Source organism: Protopterus annectens, chromosome 2.part1 (genome assembly GCF_019279795.1).
Source record: "Protopterus annectens isolate FY-2018-M chromosome 2.part1, PAN1.0, whole genome shotgun sequence".
NCBI lineage: Eukaryota > Metazoa > Chordata > Ceratodontiformes > Protopteridae > Protopterus > Protopterus annectens.
The window spans coordinates 624,812,833-624,835,043 of NC_056729.1; the positions used below are offsets into that span (position 1 = coordinate 624,812,833).

The following is a 22,211-nucleotide window of genomic DNA, read 5'->3' on the forward strand; positions in this document are numbered from 1 at the left end:
CACCCTTAAACTGCTTTCCCTCTAGCTGGGATAGGAGAGGGGGATATAGGGAGTAAACAAGCAGAAAAAGCTGAAAGGTGTGCCTTTAGAGAAGTATGCCAAGCCAGATTTCAGTAGCTCATGCACATATGAGGACAATTAGGGTGTTTGATAGCATGGGATCCTGGTAAGGAGTGTGACAACAGCTAGGGAATCTTTTCCGTTTTGCTGGCAGTAGGCTTCCTTGCATCCTGGAGAACCTGAAGCATGTCATCAGAAAACTGGTGTCTAAAAAGGATCAGAATCCCATGATCCATAAAAAGAAGTTATGTCCTTACCATAACGTTCCATGTGGAGTGTTCATCTCGCCTTTGTTCTTACACATGGGTTCGGAGCTGATCCTCGGCTCCGAGTTGGCCGCTTAGCAAAGCTCTGTATCGAGAAGAAGCTCGAGACCAACCTATCTCCCACAATTCCCTCTGCCCTTACCTCAGATCTAGTTTGCAAAACAATACCAGATCCCAACGGGAATGAAAACATACAAACATACATACCAAGGCGTAGCTGAAACCAGCAGTAACAGCAGAGAGAAATCAGAAGCGGGAGAACCAAACCAGACCTCTAAACTGGATGTTCTTCCTGACCTGAGGGTGGGAATGTAAGAACAAAGGCGAGATGAACACTCCACATGGAACGTTATGGTAAGGACATAACTACTTTATGTGAGAGTGTTCAATCTCGCCGTTTGTTCTTACACATGGGTAGCGTCCCTAGCTCCGTGACCCCGAGAGACTCACGGAAGAACGTTCCTGAGCACAGTGGAACCAAAGGTTGCCCTGTCCCTGGAAATCCTATCCACTTTGTAATGAGTGATGAACGTATGTGGTTTAGACCAAGTGGCGGCCGCACAAATAGTATCTAAAGGTAGGCGGGCCGCATGAGCCAGGGATGTAGATACTGATCTAGTAGAATGTCCTTTCGGTTTGGCGGGCAAACTCTGCTCAGTAGCAGTATAAACAAAAGTAATACAATCAGGTGGCCATTTGGAGAGGGTACGCTTTGTCACTGCCATGCCCTTTCTGCTGTCCGCAAAGGCTATAAAAAGTTGGTCTGCTTTTCTGTGATCTAAGTAGAATCTGAGTTGTCTATGAACATCCAACTTGTGTAACATATATTCCAGCTTATTGGAATGGTTCTTGAAAAATGTGGGGAGTTCAATGGACTGATTAATGTTGTTGACTGAACAAACCTTGGGAAGAAAGGACAGGTTGGTGCGTAGGGATACCCTATCAGGATGAAAGATCAAATATGGGTGCTTAATGGAAAGAGCTTGAAGTTCTGACACTCGTCTAGCTGAAGTGATAGCTACTAGAAAGAGAGTTTTCCATGACAAGAACTTTAAAGAACAGGACGAGGCTGGTTCAAAGGGTGGTAGCATTAGTTGGGATAACAGGAGGTTTAAATTCCACGGAGCTGTAGGAAACCTGACTGGTGGTCTAATATGAAAGGACCCTTTTAGAAAAGCCTTACAAAGCCTATGAGTCATAATAGGCGCTCCATTTTCTCCTACATGAAAGCTTGAAATAGCAGCCAACTGAACCCTCAAGGTGGCAGGAGAAGCTCCTTGATGAAATAGCATGGATGGAAACTCTAAAAGTTTGTTTAGTGGGGCTATTAAGGGATCTAAATGTTGTGCAGTTGCCCAGTATACAAAACGCTTCCACTTACTAGTGTAAATTTTTGTAGTGGAAGCTTTATGAGAAGCTACTAGAATATTTTGAACCGCAGGAGAAAGAAGATCAGACCTGGCTAAGAAGGGAAGCGAAGCAGCCAAGCTGCTAGTCTGAGGGACAGAAGTGACGGGTGGGGAGCCCCTGACGAATGAGTCAGTAGATCTGGCTCCGGGTCCAGGATCCAGGGCTCCCGTATTTGGTGTGCTTGAAGAAAGGGAAAACAAATTTGACGAGGCCAGAATGGGGCAATGAGAATCACAGTCCTTTCCAGATTCTTGGCTTTCTGCAGAAATCTTGGTATCAGAGGTATAGGAGGGAAGGTGTACAGGAGACCCGGGGGCCAATCGTGAATCAGAGCGTCCCTGGGGACTTCCCCTGGCGGGGGTAATAGGGCGAAGTAGCTTCTGCATTTGGCGTTCATTGGAGACTCAAACAGATCGCAGCAAGGCTGGCCCCACTTGCGGAATATCATGTCCGCTATTGTCTGTTTGAGGGGACCACTCGTGAGGTAACAGGATGGCTCTGCTCAACCTGTCAGCTATGACGTTGGATAACCCCGGGATGTGCACTGCTATCAGAAAACGACCCGTGGACTCTGACCATTGCCAAATTCTCATGGCCTCTCTGCACAACTGGTAAGATTTGGTTCCTCCTTGCTTGTTTATGTACCAGACTACGGACATGTTGTCCGTTTGAACTGCAATGGTCCCTAGAGGTAGAAGGGGAGAAAAGTGTTGCAACGCTAGGAACACTGCCCTCATCTCCAGAACATTGATGTGCAGGTTGTACTCTAGATTGGTCCATTCGCCTTGGACTGTCTGTCCCTGAAAGAAGATGCCCCCCACCCTATCAGGGAAGCGTCCGTGGTCACCGTAGCTGTTGGAGTGGGTAGCACAAACGGTCGGCCGCCGGTGAGAATGCAATTCTGTAGCCACCAAGATAGGTGTGTCTTGCAGGTGTTTGTGATGTGAATTTCGTGTCAGCGGTAACTGTTGGAACGACCATTGTGCGAACAGCAGCCATTGAAGAACTCTCATGTGCAGTCTTCCCAAGGGTATTGCAATGAGGGAAGCCGACATGAGACCCAAAACTTTTAGAACCAGTTTGGCCGGGGATTTCTTGGACAACAGGAGTAGAGATATGTGATTTTGTAGAGAGGCTATTCTTTCTGGGGGAAGTCTTAGAATCAAGCAACGGGTATCCAAATCTGCTCCTATGAATGAGATATGCTGTGACGGTTGTAATGCAGATTTTTCGAAATTTATGGAAATTCCGAGTTGAAAGTACAGTTTTGTACCTACCATAAATGTAGATGTTCGAAGATCCACATTGCTGCAGTCCTTACACTTGGGGGTAGTCCGCTGTCCTCGGTCGGCCCGAATATCAAAGTATTAGGCTGACGTCGGTCAAGGCGCTTAAGACTGACATCAGGACGTCAGGGTACAAATGCGCATGACCGACGTCATATCCTCAGTCTTTTCTTGCCCCAGATGTCAGAAGACCCTAAACAGAAAGGTCAAAACCAAAAGACAGCAAAAAAACAACCAACCACCCTTGCACTAATCATATGAACAATATATACAATATGTAAAATATTTACAACCCAAACCACACAACCACCTCTAACAACAGAGGGGAAGGAGGGAGGGAAAATTGGACTGCAGCAATGTGGATCTTCGAACATCTACATTTATGGTAGGTACAAAACTGTACTATGTTCTTCATCTCACATTGCTGCAGTCCTTACACTTGGGTAGAATCCCAAAGCAGAGGTAAGGGAGGATGGCAAAACTATAAAGAAGTAGGAGCTGCCAAAATGCCCTGTAAAATAGCAGTGGCAAACCCAGCCCTAGATTTAGAGTAAAGTGGAAGGTGGTAATGCTTAGAGAAAGTATGCACTGAACTCCAAGTAGCTGCCTCCAAAATATCTTTAGTTGCTACCCCCCTTAAAAAAGCTGCAGAAGTGGCAGTAGCTCTAGTGGAATGAGGCCTAATCCCAGCTGGAACCTCCTTACCATGATGGGAATAACAGAAAGCAATACACAACCCAATCCACTTAGAAATAGTTTGTTTTGACACAGGCTTGCCCTGAGAACCCAAAGCAAAAGAAACAAACAACTGCTGAGACTGCCTGAACCCTTTAGTTCTGCTCAAATATCATCGTAACTGCCTGTGTATATCCAAGGTGTGCAAAATCTTTTCCCCTTTATTTTGGGGGTTTGCATAAAAAGTAGGCAAATGAATAGTTTGGTTTAAAGCCACACTAGAAACCACCTTAGGCATAAAGGAAGGATTAGTACGTAAAGATACCCTGTCCTTATGGAAAATTAAGAAAGGCTCAACTGCCATAAGGGCCTGTAATTCAGAAACCCTTCTCGCAGAGGTAATGGCCAACAAAAAAGCAGTCTTCCATGATAAATACTTCAACTCGGCAGTAGCTGCAGGCTCAAAAGGTTGTAGAGTGAGTTTCTCCAACACAAAATTGAGATCCCAAGCAGGAGTAGGAGCTCACGTGGGGTCTTATATTCTTTGCCCCTCTAAGGAATTGCTTAAACAAAGGATGAGAAAACAATGGTGGATCACAGTCATAGTGAGCAGAAATTGCTGCAGCATGAATCTCAATAGAAGAGAAGGACAATCCTTTGTCCAGTAACTCAGCAAGATATTGAAGAGCCACACTTAAATTAGGCTTAGAAACATCAAATTCCTTTGCTGCACTCCAAAATAAAAATCTCTTCCATTTATCTGCGTATACTTTCCTTGTACTAGGCCTTCTGGCCTCCAAAATAACATTCAAAACTTGCTTGGAAGCTGAGACCCTCCAGGGTTTAAAACAGAATATGCCAGGCTGTTAGGTGAAGAGAGTGAAGTTTGACATTGAGTAAATGACTGTTCTCTTGAGACAGCAGGTGTGGAATCGAAGGCAAAGGCCATGGAGGCTCCCGAACCAGACTTCTCAGTAATGGGTACCAGTGCTGTCGAGGCCAATCTGGAGCTATTAGAATCATCCTTGGCTTGTCCTGTCTGACCTTCAGGAGTACCTTTGGGAGGAGAGGCAGAGGTGGAAAGGCATACACATGAAGATTGCTCCAATTGAAAGAAAGAGCATCCACTTTCCAAGCTGTGGGATGAAACCTTTTTGTGCAAAACTTTGGCAGCTGGTAGTTTAGTGGAGAAGCGAACAGATCCATGTCTGGAGTTCCCCATGACACTGTCAATTTCTGAAATACATGAGGATCCAATTTCCACTCGTGGGGATCCATAATTCGTCTGCTCAACACATCTGCTAAGGAGTTCTGTGCTCCCGGCAGAAACCTTGCCTGAAGATTGAGCTGTAAACTGAGAGCAGTCTCCCACAAAATCATTGCTTGCCTGCATAGAGGATAAGAATGTGTTCCCCCTTGCTTGTTGATGTACCACATGACAGTTGTGTTGTCTGTTAGAACCAACACCTGCCCTGGAAGAAGTAAATCCTTGAAAGCTATTAATGCAAATTGGACTGCTAACATCTCCTTCAAGTTGATATGTAGATGTTGTAGTCTGGCAGGCCACGTGTCTTGTATCCACTTTCCATTTAGATGAGCTCCCCAAGCTTTGTCTGAGGCATCTGTCGTTAGAATCTGACTCGCCTCTGGCCGGGTCACAGAGAGTCCCTTGTTTAGGTGACATTCCTGAGCCCACCACAAAAATTCCTTTTGAATGCAAGGTATTATCTGAATGACAGTGTCCATATCTTGGCAGTGCTGTGTCCATACATTTTGAGATACCATTGTAGCTTCCTCATATGCAGTTTGGCATTGGGAAGTACCAGAATACAAGATGCCATGAACCCCAAGGCTTGAAGGACTGTCCTTGCAGTCAGCCTGGACTGATGAGACAATTGATGGAAGTAAAGGGAAAGATTCTTTTGTTTGTCCGGGGTCAAAAGGCCATCTGGGATGCTGTATTCAGTCTCACACCCAGAAAGCACATGTCTTGAGAGGGTACTAGACTGGACTTTATTTCGTTCACAGAATACCCCAGGCATCTTAGCACTGCTATCACATTGCAAATGATGAAGAAGCTCGTCCCTTCCTTTGGCCAGAATCAGGCAATCGTCCAAATAAGGATAGATCTGTATTCCTTTTAGCCTGAAGAAAGCTATCACTGGAGCCAGAACCTTTGTGAACACTCTGGGCGCAGTAGATAAGCCAAAGGGCAATGCAGAGAACTGATAATGAGAAGTCCCAGCTCGAAAACGCAGATACTTCCTGCAACTTAGCCTGATAGGAACATGAAGGTAAGCTTCCTTGAGATCCAGAGTCACCATCCAGTGATCTTTGCCCAGCAGAGGTAAAAGCTGTTGTAACGTCAACATTTTGAACTTGGGAATGTCCAGATAAGTGTTGAGGATAGATAAATCCAAAATTGGTCTCCACGTGTTCCCCTTCTTTGGTACTAGGAACAGGCGAGAATAAAATCCTAGGCCTACTTCTGGCAGAGGGACCGGCTGTATGGCCCCTATTTGCAGCAGCAGAGAAATTTGTTTGTGAGCCTCTATTCTTTGCTGAGGAGGAATGTCTGGCATGCCTTTGAAAGGAGGCAAGGTATGGAAATAAAACCTGTAACCTTGGTGTATAATATCCAATACCCATCTGTCCTGGGTAATTAAACTCCAATTTTCTTTGAAGAGTGCCAACCTTCCTCCCAAAGGTGCTGCCAGACAAGAAGGCTCTGGCAGCTGAAAAGGTAGGTCATTGGGCCTGTTTACGAAAGGACTGGCCCCTGCCCTCACCGAAGACTGTGCAGGTGAACTCCTGTTCTAGGTCTGAAAGAGCCCTGAGCTCTACCCCTACCACGTTTAGATCTTCCCTAGACTGAATCATAAGAAGGATCGTCCACCCCTTAGCAGGCCAATTCCTACTAAACTTCGGAGGCTGAACTTGCAAAAAATCTTTAACAGTCTGCATAGACTTAGCCTTGTCTTCAATTTTCTTTAAAACTGCCTCCACAGGTGAACCAAACAATACATCAGACTGTAAAGGAGCATCTAAAATCCTTGTCTTAACATGGTCAGATAAGTTCTGATCCCTCAGCCAGGCGTGCCTACGAAGAACTGACCCAGTGGCAGCCACCCTAGACGAGGCCTGTACACCATCAAATCCACATTGTAAAGAATGCTTACCCACCTGTTCAGAAACATGTACCAAATCTTGTAATTCTTTACACTCAATGCCTTCCGCCAGAGCATCTACCTTAGACTTCAATTAAGAAAGAAGATAGTTTTGATATTTCAACATGTGAAACTGGCAATTCAAAGCCCTCATAGCTAAGGTGGAAGAAGTATAGACTTTCTTTCCCCATCTATCCAAAGCTCTGGCCTCTTTATCTGGAGGAACCGGATTTTTTACCACAGAGGCCTTGACACCCTTAGGTCCCTGACTAACCGTTTCTGGGTCTGCCCTAGGACTCTTATACAGATATTTATGAGCTTCAGGCACCCTGTAATACCTGTCCGGTTTAACAGGAGCAGGAGGCAAAGAATCAGGATTAAGTGAAGCCTCTGCAAACACATCTTCCACAACATCCAGAACAGGAGGAATAGCCAAAGGCCTATGCTGGGGTAAAAGCAAAAATTCCCTAAGCCTTTTCCTGGAATCAGAGAAGTCCTGACCTTCCCACTTAAAATGTTCCCTCATAGAATGAAGAGTCTCTGAAAAGAAAAATCCTCTGGAGGAGAAGCAGAAGGAGTAGAATCATCCACATCAGAATCAGAATAAGGAGAATACTCCTGCAAGTCTTCAGCCGAAGACTCTGAAACCTCTGAAACCTGCTCAAAACTCCCCAACTCTGGTTCCACCCTAGGCCTCTTATCAGGAGGGGCAAAGAACCTCTAATCAAAGTAATTAAATCTTCTGCCATTTTGAGCATGTGCTTCTTGGGCACAGATCCTGAAGAACTAGGAGTGACACCAACAGAAGCTAAACCTGGCCTGCCTCTGGGAGAAGCCTTAGAAACAGAAGGAGAGGGCCTAATCACCCTAGGAAGGGAGGGAGTACAGTAACCTGAGAAGCCCCTTCAGCCTGACCTGCCTCCTGAGAGGCCACATCCTGTAATATCAAAGTCTCCCCTGGGACTCCTGAGAAGTCTCGGTGGAACCACCGGTTCCACTGACACCTCCAAAGAACCGGTGTCGATGCGGACGACTCTTCTTGCCTGGGTTTAGCTGCTTTGTCTTTGCACTTCTTGAAGAAGCGGGCGGAACATCCGACGGCATATTGTAATTGCACCGCTTCGAAGACCAACCTGGCACAATCTAACCTTCGCAATAGTGCGCTTATTAAACCTAGCACAAAAGCGACACCCAACAACGTCGTGCTCAGGCCCCAAACAAGGAATACACAAAGTATGATAATCTCTATGCGGTATCTGCTTCCCACAAGAAATACAGTTATTCACTTTTTCTTACATCCGGTAAACCACTGAGGCAAGAAAAAACTAAAATATTCCCTAACGGGGTACTTAGCCAACTTTGACTCGGTCTGAAACTCCGAATTCGAAAAATTTCAGAACGCCGAACGGCACTTGCAACGCTGCTTCTGCATCGGACCATGCGGCAAAAAAGACTGAGGATATGACGTCGGTCATGCGCATTTGTACCCTGACGTCCTGATGTCAGTCTTAAGCGCCTTGACCGACGTCAGCCTAATACTTTGATATTCGGGCCGACCGAGGACAGCGGACTACCCCCAAGTGTAAGGACTGCAGCAATGTGAGATGAAGAACATCACAAAGTTCAAGTGTGTAATCCCTGGCCTGTATCAGTCGACGCTCGGTGGTGGCAGTAAGGAGCCAGTCGTCCAGATACGGAAACACCTGGAATCCTAGGCGTCTCAAGTGAGATGCTACCACTGCCATGCATTTGGTGAAAACCCTGGGGGCTGAGGTTAGACCAAAGGGCAGGGCCCGAAACTGAAAGTGACTGGCTCCCAGCCTGAAGCGCAAGTGATCCCTGGACGCTCTGGCCATTTTGATGTGGTAGTATGCGTCCTTGAGATCTATTGAGCACATCCAGTCATCCTTCTGTAAGAATGGAAGGATCGATTGAAGCGTGACCATCCGGAACTTTTCTTTCTTGACGAAGGTATTGAGATTGCTTAGGTCCAGAATTGGCCTCCAGTCCCCTGTCTTTTTTGGAACTAAAAAGAAACTTGAGTAAGTTCCGAATCCTCTTTGGTCCCCCGGGACTGGTTGGATGACTCTTTTTCTAGCAGCTTTGAAATTTCTATAGCTGCAGGTTCTCGCAGATGGGGCGGTACATCTGGGAATCTTTTCTCTTGATACGGGGAAATAGAAATGGAATTTTGTAACCTCTGGTAATAATGCTTTTTACCCATTTGTCTGAGGTAAGACTTTGCCAGGCCTGAGGGTATAAAGCTAAGCGACCCCCGACTGCCTCCAGAGCATGACAGTCGGGCCTCCCTTCAGGAGTGCTGGAAAGGTTTCCCAGGGAGCGTATCCCTGTCACCTTGGTTTTGCCGACCCCCTCTGCCGCCCCCCCCCCTCTGCCTCTGGAGGGGGCATCACCCTGTGTGCCTGGGAAAGAACCCTGGGGTTTTCGAAACCACATTTTTCCACCTCGTTGCCCTTTGGGGTACAGTCTAGATGGGGTGGAAAACGGACTCAGACAGCAGATAGAGTCTTTCCCTCTTGCTCACACCGGGTAAGGGTCTCCTTTACTTTGGGGCCAAAGAGAGTGGCACCATCAAATGGGACGTTAGTAAAGGAAGACTTGAAGGCTTCCGCAAAGGAGCATAAGCGCATCCAGGATTGTCTACGAAGAGCAATTGCTGAAGCCGCAGCCCTACTCGATCCTTCGGTTGCATACGAGATGAGCCTCATGGACGAGTTCACAATTGATGTATGGGTATTGAGCTGTGCTGTAACCTTTTCCGCGACAGCAGCATCTGGTAGTACCCTGGAGGGCATCTCCCAACTCTTTGACTAGATCCCTCTGTAAACGTGTGAAATGTGTCAAATAGTTCAGCGATCGCATGGAAAAAGTCGCTGAACTAAAAATGCGCTTCCCATACCTGTCCATAGTCCTAGAATCTCGGTTAGGTGGATGGACAGATGAGGAAGATTCAGACATCTCCTTTTTAGTGGCAGCTGCCACCACCATAGCGTCCACTGAAACTCCCTTTGTGTGGTATGCCTTGTCTTGAGGGGCGGTAATATACTTATTAGGCTTTCTAGGGACTGGCTCCACTCTGTCAGGTGTCTCCCACGCCCTTCGAGCAATCAAATCCATCAACTCATTGAAGGGCGGAGTGACCCAGGAGGAGGAAGGGCGAGCACCGAATGCCTTCAGCAAGACTGACTCATCCTCAGAAGGGGGTAGGGCTTGCCAATCACCTCTCTGTTTTAGGATCTCCAGGATGTCAGAAAAGGAGACATCCTCTGAGGGTGATTTTGGGGACCCTTCTGACTCATCCAAGTCAGTGTCCGATGTTAAGGACTCTTGTGGAGAATCCAAGTGCCTCCTCTTACACAATCTTTTCCTCTGGACTTCCTCGGGGGGGGGGGCATCCGATGAAGCCTCCGAGGAAGAGGGGGCTCCCTCTGGGAGCGGCTGAAACACTGGTGCTCGACGCTTTTGAGTAGCCATAGGTGCAGAAGAGGATAATGGGCCTTTATGGGAGGGAGAAGCCGTCTCTGCTGAAGTGGTTGTCTGAGTCGACAACACCTTCCTCATAAGGTCGAAGGCCCCCGGGCCCCGAGTCGAGGAATCCCCCGGTTCTGAAGAAGGTGGACGGATCCCCGAGGTGGGGGGCGAGGGCATCGACCCCGAGGACGGAGCCAAAGTGATCCGTGCCGAGGCACCGAGAGGGAGAGTCGGAACCGAAACATCGGTTTGACTCTCGGTCCCGGAACCAAGGATAGATCGTCGGCTCCACGATTCCGGTAATGGATCCGTCGGAGTCGAGGTGAATGGGGCCGACCGAGAGAAAGACGGCTCCGGCACCGAGGGCTCCACGATCATCAGATCAGCCTCTCCCGGCTCCGAAGGCTGAATAGGCCTCGGAGGAGGAACAGATGGGGATAAAGGAAGGCCTTCAAGTCTCGACACCAACTGGGAGGAGACTGAGATGAGTTTGGACAAGGCCATATTCTCCATTAACTTCTGCACCACACGATCTACGTCGGAGTCAGAGAGGGGTCTGGAAGAAGGAGTCGAAGGAATCGAAGACGGAGCCGACCTCAAAAGCACAGGAGGTGGAAGCTCCGTCACCGGTTCCAAGACTCAGGGCTCGGTGACAGACAGGAGTTCGACACTCGGCCCCGAAGTCTGTGGAACCGGTGAACGAACCTTAAATGAAGAGCTCGGAGCCGATGACATGGGCTCCGACGTCTTCGACTCCTTCGAGGATTTAGATGCCTGGTCTGATTTATCAGGAGCCTCTTGAAAGGCAGGCTTCAAAAGGCCCCTGTCCATCAGCTTCCTGCGCCTATCTGTCATGACCCTTCCACTGAAAGAATGACAAATAGAGCAGTCTTCTTGCAGATGGAGAGGGCCAAGACAGTAGACACAGGAACTATGGTTATCTGTGACAGACATTTTCTGTCCACATTGGCACCTTTTGAACCCTGACTTTGCTTTTTCAGACATATTTAAGCAAAAAACAGTCAAATCAGATAATATTGTCAAAGCCTGAACAAACTTGAAAAGCAGTCACAGTCAAAAACACTAAGGATGGTACCGACAGGTTATACTAGTGTTTATTCAACTCTAACAAAACCAATAGCAATCAAAAAAAAGCTATTATGATTCAGTCAAATCCAGTAGAATTAGTGGGTGGGGTAGGCCCCTAGGGAAACCTCACTAAAAATCTATATACTATATATATAGAAAGTTAAGGAACCCCTGACTCACGCACACACACACACACACACTAATAATCTCAAATTCGAAATACTAAAGAGTTTTCTAAGAATCCTAGAAAAAGAGTATCTTATCTGCCAGTTGGTCTGAGCTCATCGAAAACGATGCGAACGTTGCAGCGGCAAACTAGATCGGAGGTAAGGGCAGAGGGAATTGTGGGAGATAGGTTGGTCTCGAGCTTCTTCTCGATACAGAGCTTTGCTAAGCGGCCGACTCGGAGCCGAGGATCGGCTCCGAACCCATGTGTAAGAACAAACGGCGAGATTGAACACTCTCACATTGTTAGTTTGAGGGATGATTGGTTGGGGTGATGTAATAAGCACTTCTGTTGTGTGAACAAGTCCACATTGATATAGGGCAGTCTGGAATGAGGTGGGAGGGTGTGTGCAGAGGGTAGTCAGGCTGACTTATCCTGGGTAGGAATCCCTGTCTGGTTTCTAGAGATTTTTCTATGCATTTTCTTGCTCTTTTGGTAAGGTCTAGATTCATTTTGGGCACAGGATGTGAGTTTTGCAGGGTAATTTCTCTGGTATCTGGGCACTAAAGATCTGTCTACAGTTTTTCATGACTTGACCTTGCTCCTTAAGTTTTTAATAAGCTAACTGCATCCAGGCCAAGCACAACACCCCTGTTTAAGGGAGAAATCACGTAGTTTAGCTTTAATGTCCTCTGGAAGGGGTTGCAAATGCAACCATGCATATCTTACCACACAATCTATGCTTGAGGAAGCTTCCACAGCATTATAGCTGCAATTTATGGTATGTATAGACACCTGGGTGGCCTGAGCTACCAGATGTTTACTGCCTGGCTCTTCCATAGTGGATTAGCATTTATTTAGTTTCCCTACAATAGCAGGTATTTAGTCATCTGAGTTTTGACAATTAAGAGCTCTAAAGAGTGGAGGATGTATAACAAGTCTTCCCCAATGCATCACCTGCTCTGCTGTATTTATCAGATGGAAGTGTGTTAGAAGCAGGTAGTAGCTTAGAGGGCTTGTCTGTTGACATGGACAACACAAAAGGCTCTGCCACTTGAATCTTTTATATTAATTTTAATTCCTCAGGTACTTTGTAAAATTTATCTGGCCTTTTAGAGGCTAGTGACCAAGAGTCAGGACCGCTGGAGGTGGATGCATAAGCATTAAAGAAAGCTTCCAGAACAGGAGGTGCAGGGACAGCAGTGCCCACTTCCAAGAGGATACATCATTTTTTGTGTACACCAGGGAATCTGCTTAGATTCCAATTCAAAATTTTTCATTATACTGATTACGGTTTCCCTAAACAAAGACGCTCTTCAATAGGAAAGTCTGGGGAAAGGGAGTCATCATCAAAATTCTTGGCCAGGAGAGTGCATCTGTGAGGAATAAGCCAATGAATAATCATTAGTGTTTCTTCTGGGGAGTGATAGGCTCAGGAATAGGCTCTGCAAAGGAAGACGGCCCGAGTACCTTAATGGTCTTAAAGAGGACTGTGAGAAATTCATCCACTCCTTTCCCTTGGATGCCTGAGTTGAAAGAGCATGCATTTTTTTTTTTGTTTTTTTCATTCTGGGTGTAACACCCGCTTTCACTAAATCGCAGATGTTCCAACCCCCAACATACCTCGATATGCAACCCAGGTATTTCCTCAAAGGATCTGCTGCATACTCTTGGGCCCCTCAGAAATAATCAAACAGGGCTCCCCTTTCTTACTAGAATCAGTAATTTCGGTCACTTCGGACATGCGAACCTCAGACTCCATATTGACTACCAACAGGGTTGCAAGAGTTGGCTGGTTTACTGCTGGTTCTGATACCTCAGTGGGTATATCACTTTCCAACTGGGCAGTAGTGGTGTCATGCCTGGGCCTCAACATTTTTTTTTTGAATGGATGGTATGTTTGGGGTGAAAAGTTCTGCCATCTTCGTTGGGCAATGCACTTAAGGTGCTGGGTCTCCAGGTAGGAGTTGGGACACAAAGTGCAAAAGTTGAGGATATTAAAGTAGCTCTGGTGTAGGAGGGTTGACTGGTGATTAAAAGTCAAACAGGAGTACGCATATGGGTGGTTTAATCTGAAGAAACAGGTTAGCTAGAAATTAAAGATGCAGACTGGGTCCAGTCCTTTTTGTACATGAAGATAGACAATGGAGAAGTCTGAAACCTGCTTTAGTCAAAACTACATTTGATGGACAGGTGACGTACAGGGTAAAGTTAGGCAGGGCTATAAGAATGGAAAGCTCACGTTTGCAAAGGGGAGCAAAGGAAAAAGAAAAAAAAAATCAAGCAAACAAAAAAACGGCAAAATTACTGCAGCCATCAAAACCAGAAAGGTACTGTGGTCACAACAGAAAACAAGTAGTAAAGCAAGCGATGATAGAAACAGTAAAGTAGACTTGCAAAACTGTATGCACAACAATGGGCACAATTAGTAGAAAAAAGAAGCTATCTTCCTGCTCAGTATCCTTTTCTCCAGTATGTAGTACTACATAAACATCTAAAGGCTCTTTTTTCATAACAGAAGTTACTAGAACAATGTACTGCATAAAATGGATATCTTTCTTTAGGAATAGAAAAAGAATGATCTAATCAATGCAGCTAAGCCCAAGAGATGTCTTCTGTTGTCAAGCTAAAAGATGACTTTTTGGTATGCACTGCTGTGCTACCAGACATGCAAGTCTAAAATCACATTCTTCTTGACAAGCACGGTGACTAAAACAAGTTGTGGTATGAAGTTATACATACATCTATGAATCAATCTCCCCTTGACCTGCTGTACTAAGAAGAGGGAGAGGGAATGGTATTCTGAGTGGCAAATAAGTCAAAGTTGTGTCCTACATCTGGTGAACCAAGCAAGCAAAGCTCCTGGATTCCTCAGCTGCAGGAAAGAACTGGAAGGAAGGGCTCAGGGAACTTACTAGTAACTCCACTTAAACTGGCATGTAAACTTCAGAGTGATCCCTCTGTTTGTGGCTCACTGCCAAAGCAGCTTTACATACTGGGAGTATGAGTGACTATAATCCATGTGCCCTCTAAATTTCTTAAGCCATGTGATGGATTAGTTCTTAGACAAGAACAAGAGAGACTGCAGAAGCAGCCTTACATCCATAGCCTTCAATGCAAAGAATACTGCATATAGCTTCACATGGCAGATGCTCGGCCTCATCTTTGGAAGGGGGGGGGGTTAACCACTTCCACTAAATGGCAAACGACACTGGATGGACATCCACACCCTGCAGGCAATGCATTCATCATTAAGAACTAAATACAGGGACAGATTGCAAAAAAAGAAGCCTACCTTTAGGCCAATTGGGTCTGCACACCAGTCAATGGTCTTCCACATTAGTTTAACACAGAAAGAGTTATAAAGCATGTGTTGATTCTGCAGCAAATGACACCTCAAAATATGTCACACCATGACAGGAATGGAACTCATTCCCAAGTCAAAGTTTGAAATTAGTATTGCGCACTTCTGGTTAACATCAAAGATTGAAATATCATAGCACCCACAATGTGCCTAGAATTGACTCTTTCTGCAATTCGTATGTCATAAAATATATCAGTAATATTTCTAACTATGACTGTAAATTATTTTTTTTAATATGACCCCCCCCCTGCTCCTACTACTATTGAAATTGCCTGAGTATTTTCCTTCCACATTACCCTCATTTTTGCATGCACATCCTGGTATTTTACTACAGTCTCGCTCTCTGTATGCAAGACACTGTAGTCAGTGTGTGTGTTGCAATTCCAAAGATCAATGCTACTTCTGTCTTCTTTTCAAGGACTACATCTGGTTTTCTCGCATTTACTTTAACATTTGGCAACAGGTTATCCATATGATATAAACATAATTTTGTATAATGCTTTGTGGCTCGTGTTTCCAATGCTTCCCAGCTACTTCAACATTATAATGTCTGCACAATTCCCAATGCAACAGTCTTGCTACATTATGATGCCTTTCAATATACAGTCCTTCGGCCATCAATATCACACCCAGCAAAAATACATGCAACAGTTTCCAATTCTGTTTTAAAAGAAAACTGCATTTGTCTGTTTTTTCCACATGTACAGCTGACTTTGTAAACCACCATGTACATAATCCACTATCCTGGGCCGCCATTAACATTTTGTCTTTTGGTTTAAATTCATATCTCCTTAATCAGTCATGAGTTTGGTCCTGACTGACATGAGGTTGTTCCAAGAGGTTTCTATACTTGAAACTACATTTAAGCATTTTCCATGTTTGTCTTCTCATCTGATCCTTCACTTTATATTCTCTCTCTTGTTTTTTAGCTGCCCAATTTTTATCTACTTCTGGTCTGATTTTCATTCCCATTTGCAAACTGGTTTATAGCTTGGACTTTGTTCCTGGATGTCAAAGCTGTTTTCATTATTCATTTTAGTCTTCTAAAATATTCCTTACCAAGTTTTATTCACATTTGTCCATGTTTTATTGTTGATCCTTCATCAATTTCCAAACATTTATACACTTCCTCTTGCAAAAGTTTTTATATCACATTCCTGTCCCAGACTGATATTTTTGGTGCTGCGGCTTTCTTACTTTAGCACATTAATCAAGACTAAATGACATTCTTATATCATCATCTTAGAAAGTCTTGACCACTTGCAATTGTGCATTCAGCTCTTCATCTGACAAACTATATAGTTTTAAATCATCCAAAAAAAGATGGGAAGTCTTTACACTTTGTTGTTTTCTGGGAGCCAAATTGTAGCCGTGATCTGATTTTTTTAAGTAGACAGCTTAATGGGTTAAGGGCAAGAAGAAAAGAGCACCGGTCACCGAGTAACCCTGGAATATCCTCCCCTTTAAATTTTTATTCCTGGAATAATTTGTCTTTTATCATGACTTATGTGCAAAGTGGTCCGCCACTGTTTCATGGTGGATGTAATGTAATCGATCAGTGTAGGCTGTATTGTATACATTTTAAGCACTCAAATGTAGAATGCTATCAAATGCTGTTTTCCATGCCATACTTAGGTTCTTCCACTTTTTGCAGGTCTCCATTATGACAAATGATCCTTTGCTCTAGGGAGACTCTTTTGTTACCCTTTTGTTCTACTGCCAAATTGAGTTTTCTTCTAAATGACTACAAACTCTATTGGCATCAATTCCAGTGTATAGTTTACACATCGAAAGGCAAGTTATTGGTCTAGTTTTTAGGATAGCTTGCAGGTTCACTCTTAAGGAGTACTGTTTTTCCTGTTAACTAGGATGGTGTCTGTTCATGGGTTAAGCCGTATTAAATTTGAACCTGTTAAATTCTCCCTCTATCTCTGTATATTACCTGATGCTTTTTTCCCAGCTATTGTTTTTGTAACAAAATTCAGTCTTAGAAACAGACTTTGTGTTGTGTAACTACTACTGATATGGCATTCTTACTGTCCAATGACAGTATGTTCAAACAACGTTTTTCAATTTCTTTTAATCAAGGTTTGTCAAAATTGCATGACTTACTGTGTGAGCTGGTGGTGCAACACAAGAGGGTTTTTCACTTTTCCCCACTGTTGTGTGACCATAGAATTTGTATTCCATGACCCTTTTAGTTGGACACAACAAACTCCCCATATGAAATTATGCCATTGCCCCACTAACCTGCTTTCAGGCATTTTCAAGTTAAGCTTCTTGATACAGAAAAATTAATGAAGCACTTTCTTTTTTGTGGAGGAGTCAACAGAGCATAATGAAGACATATCAAACCAGTAATTATGGAGGCACAGTGGTGCAATGGTTAATGTGTTCACCTCACAGCAAGTTGTTCTCTGAGAAGCCTTCTGTGTGGAATCTGCATGTCCTCCCTGTGCTTGTGTGGGTTTCATCCAGGTGCTCTGTTTTCCTCCCACTTTCCAAAGAAATGCAGTAGGTGGATCGGACACTATAAATTGTCCATAGGTGTTAGTGTGTGGCATGGAAGAACAGTCGTGGCAAGACTAGCCACCCAGCTGTGTGAACCTTGGCTCTATATGATTGCCTCTTTTGAGATAACACCCTACCCCATTTGCAAAAATGGAAAAAGGGGTTGAGGATGGATGGTTGGAATTTTGTGATTTCACGTTTGTATTTCAGTGACCATATGCTTAGAACTCCACCTTGCATCATGGATCTTTGATAGTTGCACTGTTTACCAAAAGGATTGTGGAATAGTGCTGACATTTGTTCCTTTTGATTTAATTATTTAAGTTTTATCTTTTAATTCAGCAAGCAGTACACATTGAGAACATGTCAGCATTGTTGTATTACTCTGTATTCTTCATTCTACCTTATTATGCTGGATTCTTTTTGTAAAGTGCTTAAGGCCTCTACCACTAAAAACATCTTACATATTCTGGGTGCAAACAGCAACACTAGATAAAGACAGTGCCGACTATCCACAGTAAATCTAAGCAGTGTCTTGTGCAGACCCAGACACTGATGTCCAAGAAGTATTCAGTTCTACTAACATCATCTAAGTGCATTGGACAGCAAGGGCCAAAACCCTTGAAGAGTCACCATTCCTGAACTTGACACCTTCAAATGCTCAATGAAGTTGCTGAAGATAAGAAAGAAACCCTCCCATCCTCTTCATACGTAAGTGTCAGGAAAACCCCTGGCTTCCTTCTAAAAGGAAAGGAAACATCTATGGCTCCTTTTAGTAGTCTGTGCCTATCCCAAGAGGACTGAGGAGACTGCTTTTCTCACAGCACAACCCCCACTGGCAGAAAAAATAAGATTCATCAAACATGGTCATTCATGACCATGTTCATAATCCAGTGGTCTTTTGTGATGATTGCTACAACAAAGCCAATCTTCTAAATGACTAAGGGACACTGCTGGGGGCAAAGACACTTAAGGAATGTAAACAAGCTATGCCTCCAAAGTGCCTCCCCCTCCAGCACTTCAAATACACAAACTAATTCTGACCATTAAAAAATTAATCTAGCCTCATTTCTCTAGGAGATCCAGCTATCACCATGGAGCCAGCTACCATACATTAGATGAACTAACTTACAAAAACAGTTTAGAACGAGGAATTGTTATCCCTCACCTTACTGTTAATGAAGGCATCACACTTCCTATGAGGTCCAATGTGCCACTTAGGCCTCAGCTTTCTAGTTTTTTGCTGGATCCTGAAGTGACACACAGGGAAAACAATGCAGAAATGGTTTTCATGCTACCTGCAAACTGGTTCATGCTAAGGGAACACACACCACCCGACACCCCATCCCCCACACCACAAATTATGCTGGAGGCATCTGAATGCCAGTGTACTTTGTTGCAAGTTAATTTATTAACTACAACTTATTCTCAGCCATAATGTACAATACAAAAAGCTGACTCATAACTGTCCTTCAATGTAAACCATTTACAGAGAACTGAAATGAAGTACCTGTCACAGGCTGGTTTTGCAATTGAGCCTCCTTTTGTTCACACCACAGTTTGTGATTTGGATTGTTGATGAAGGTTTTAGAAAGGCCACAATATAAGCACCTTACAACAGTTGCCCTCCTCTTGCGACTCCATCCTACAAACAGAAATTCAACACATATTAAAATAAATGCACATTCTACAAACGAGATGTATAATAGGGGGTCTAAAGTTAGTCATACAAAAGGATCACAGCTAAATTTCTGTGCTACACTTTATATGACACCTGTTAGTCTATCTCTACTGAAAGATTAAAGTAATTAGATGTATATCTGTATGTACAACCTCTTCAATGTAAAGCATCACTTGTTGAAGAGGCTCTATAACATCTTGTGTTTTTTGTCAGTCTGGATCAGTGCCAATATTCAATACAAAAATGTGTTATTGGAATGAAGACTGAACTCATTAGTTTCACATCTCAAACAAAATGACAAGTTGAGTAGGTTTTTTTCTTTTCTTTCCTTTCAGAGCCTGCAGTCAGTGCATCTCACCCAGATACTGCTGAAGCTCTGCCATAAGGCCCAACTCCAAAAAGCAAATTTAACTTGAAGAACCTTGCTGTGTGTTAAATTCATCTAAATCAAACCTGCACCTGTCTGTGCTGGAAATTGTTGGGGGGGTTAAAAAAACAGAGTTGTTCTTGCACTTTAAGGACCATTTACTAAGTTGGCCATTGTCCTTCCTCTTGATCAACAGATTATACTGTATATGTCAGTTACTTAGTCTTCCTGGCTAACAGGTTTCTGCATTCAGGAAATGAAAAGAAACCTGTTCTATTTGGTACCTCTCTGCTAATTGCTCTATAGTGGCTATAAACTGATGACTCTTGTAATTTTTCCTCAGGGTGGATGCCCACTACTCTACCCCCGATTCCCATCTACCCCCTCTTACTCTATTATACTTCCCATACACACATTACACTTGCGATTCATATTCCATAAACCTCTGAGACAACCTTACTACCATCAGATGACCTATCATACATACATTCCTGTTTCTAATTCCCAACTTCCATTTAATCTTTTAGCAACATTCCCAACTACATCTCCCCCTCCCATACTGCTTTACATTACATTTACTGTCACACCCCTCTCTACCACCACCTATGTATTTGACTTTTCCCAAATAAACCCTCACATCTTCCTATTTACCTACATTCTCAAACTCTTTTAACTCCACTCCTTGCATTCTAGAGAAGATACTGGAACAACCTAACACTCTTCCTTCATAGAAAATACTTCTTTTCTGCCTACACTATCATCTTTCAGACTCCACCACCACTAAAGATCTGTCTATCCTGCAACTTGTTCCTTCTTGCTCCCTACTTTCCCCTACCATACAACTATAATATACAGATTATTTTGGTTAATCATGGTACTCCTATGCTTATCCTTTATTCTTCTCCTGCTACTGGGCCATCTTTTATTCTACCATGACCCTAACAGCTGTCAACATATCTCCAGCTTGTCCCAACCACCAATTCATACTTTCTCCCTACATTCTCCACACATCGCACTAAACTTATTTAATGACACCCCTCACTTAAAAAGTCTTTCTCCCCTCACCTTTACTCCAAATAGAGACAGATTCACTCCATTCAACTCAAACAAAATTAGCTGGGGAAAAACTCTCAAACGGTTATGAATAATCCCCAAAACACTAAAATCCTTCTTGGAGGATACATTTACCTTAATCCTGCCCCCACTTATCACAATGAACATGAAGACAACTCTCCTTCACACACTAGTCTAAATCTACAACAAACCAACCCCCAACACCAGTAATCTAACTTCTGCTGCTATCAAAGTTGGAAGGATAAGAAATAAAATTGTTGCCTGGACTACACAATACAAGCCTGATACTCTCACTGTAACTGACACTTGATTTTAACCCAGCATAAAACAACTCAAAAATTACACCTCCTGGCTATATCATCCATAATGACTGCATAAAGAGGAAAAGTTGGTGGCACTGCTTTTGTATTTCCCAACTGCTACATTTCACCTTAGAATAAACCAGTACCAAAACTCAATTCACCAGAGCTTCTTATAGCTTTCCTTAGATTTCAAACAATTATAAACAAATATGCATCTCTTTACATCCCTCTTGGTGAAAATGGACAGCTACACTGGAAGATATCCTACACTGGATACCTATAACAATTCCACAAGAAATACTACTACTAGGTGATGTGAATGCCAACTGGATGGACATAAATTTCAACTCCCCTACATCTACCGTGAACTTATTTGGTTTCATATAATTAACTAATAGCCCCACACATTACAGTAACATCAAATTCCTTTTAGACTGGATCTTAGTATTGTGCCCTAGCAAATACATCACCTCAAGTACAATTTGTCTCGGTGATATCTCCCAATCTATACAACCACAGATCTCGCACATCCACTTAAACAGCATGTTTATAAAACATGTAACCTTTCAAAAGTCCAGAAATGTTCATTATTAACCGATCATCTATTAACTGGAACTTCCTCAAAATCCTCCCCTTATATGCTATTAATGAATTCAATACAGCTTTCCCCAATTATCTTAAATAGCCTTGCAAATCCCAGAAGAAAGAGACTAAAAAATAATGCAATCTAGTCAAAGTGGGATAAAGAAAAAGCATGCAAAGAATGGCAAATATATAACACACCACAATATCTTGAAAACTTCATAATGCTTCATAACTGTACTAAAAAGCAAATTAATGATGATAAAACTTTCAGAATAGTAAACAAAAGCCTGAAGAAATATGGACAGCTAGTTGCATCCCAGCCATAAATTCAACCCTAACCCCTCTCCCAACAAAACCACAGTACAACTCAATTTGCGTCACTAGCAAGAGTACAGAAAATTTGTTTTCAAATCCCATCATTACTTCAAGTAATGCTATAATACATTCAAATGGTCAGAATCGCATGTCCCATGATACAGGATAAGCCGGTACAGCTAGTCTGTCAAAGATTGTATTGTGTGCTCATTTTTGCTTCCAGTTTTGTAACCTCAGACTGAATTCTTTTACAACAATTGCAGTCATTTTTTTTCTGTCTCTACTTCAGACAGCAGAAAGGCTAGATTGTGATGGTGCTTGGTCCTGGAATTTGTACTATCAGATCTAGAAAAAATAATGTGCAGTGATGTACTCTGCAATTTGTGATGGTTACAAATTCA

At 43.5% G+C, this 22,211-nt stretch overlaps 1 protein-coding gene across 1 annotated transcript in view; it reads right to left on the bottom strand.

Moving 5' to 3' along the window:
* The window catches only part of RPP21 (ribonuclease P/MRP subunit p21), a 314,500-nt gene that overhangs the window by 110,015 nt on the left and 182,274 nt on the right, over positions 1-22,211 (bottom strand). Inside the window, exon 5 of the mRNA XM_044062370.1 lies at positions 18,997-19,131. Coding sequence (XP_043918305.1) covers positions 18,997-19,131 — 135 coding nt within the window. The remainder of the gene's footprint in view (positions 1-18,996; positions 19,132-22,211) is intronic.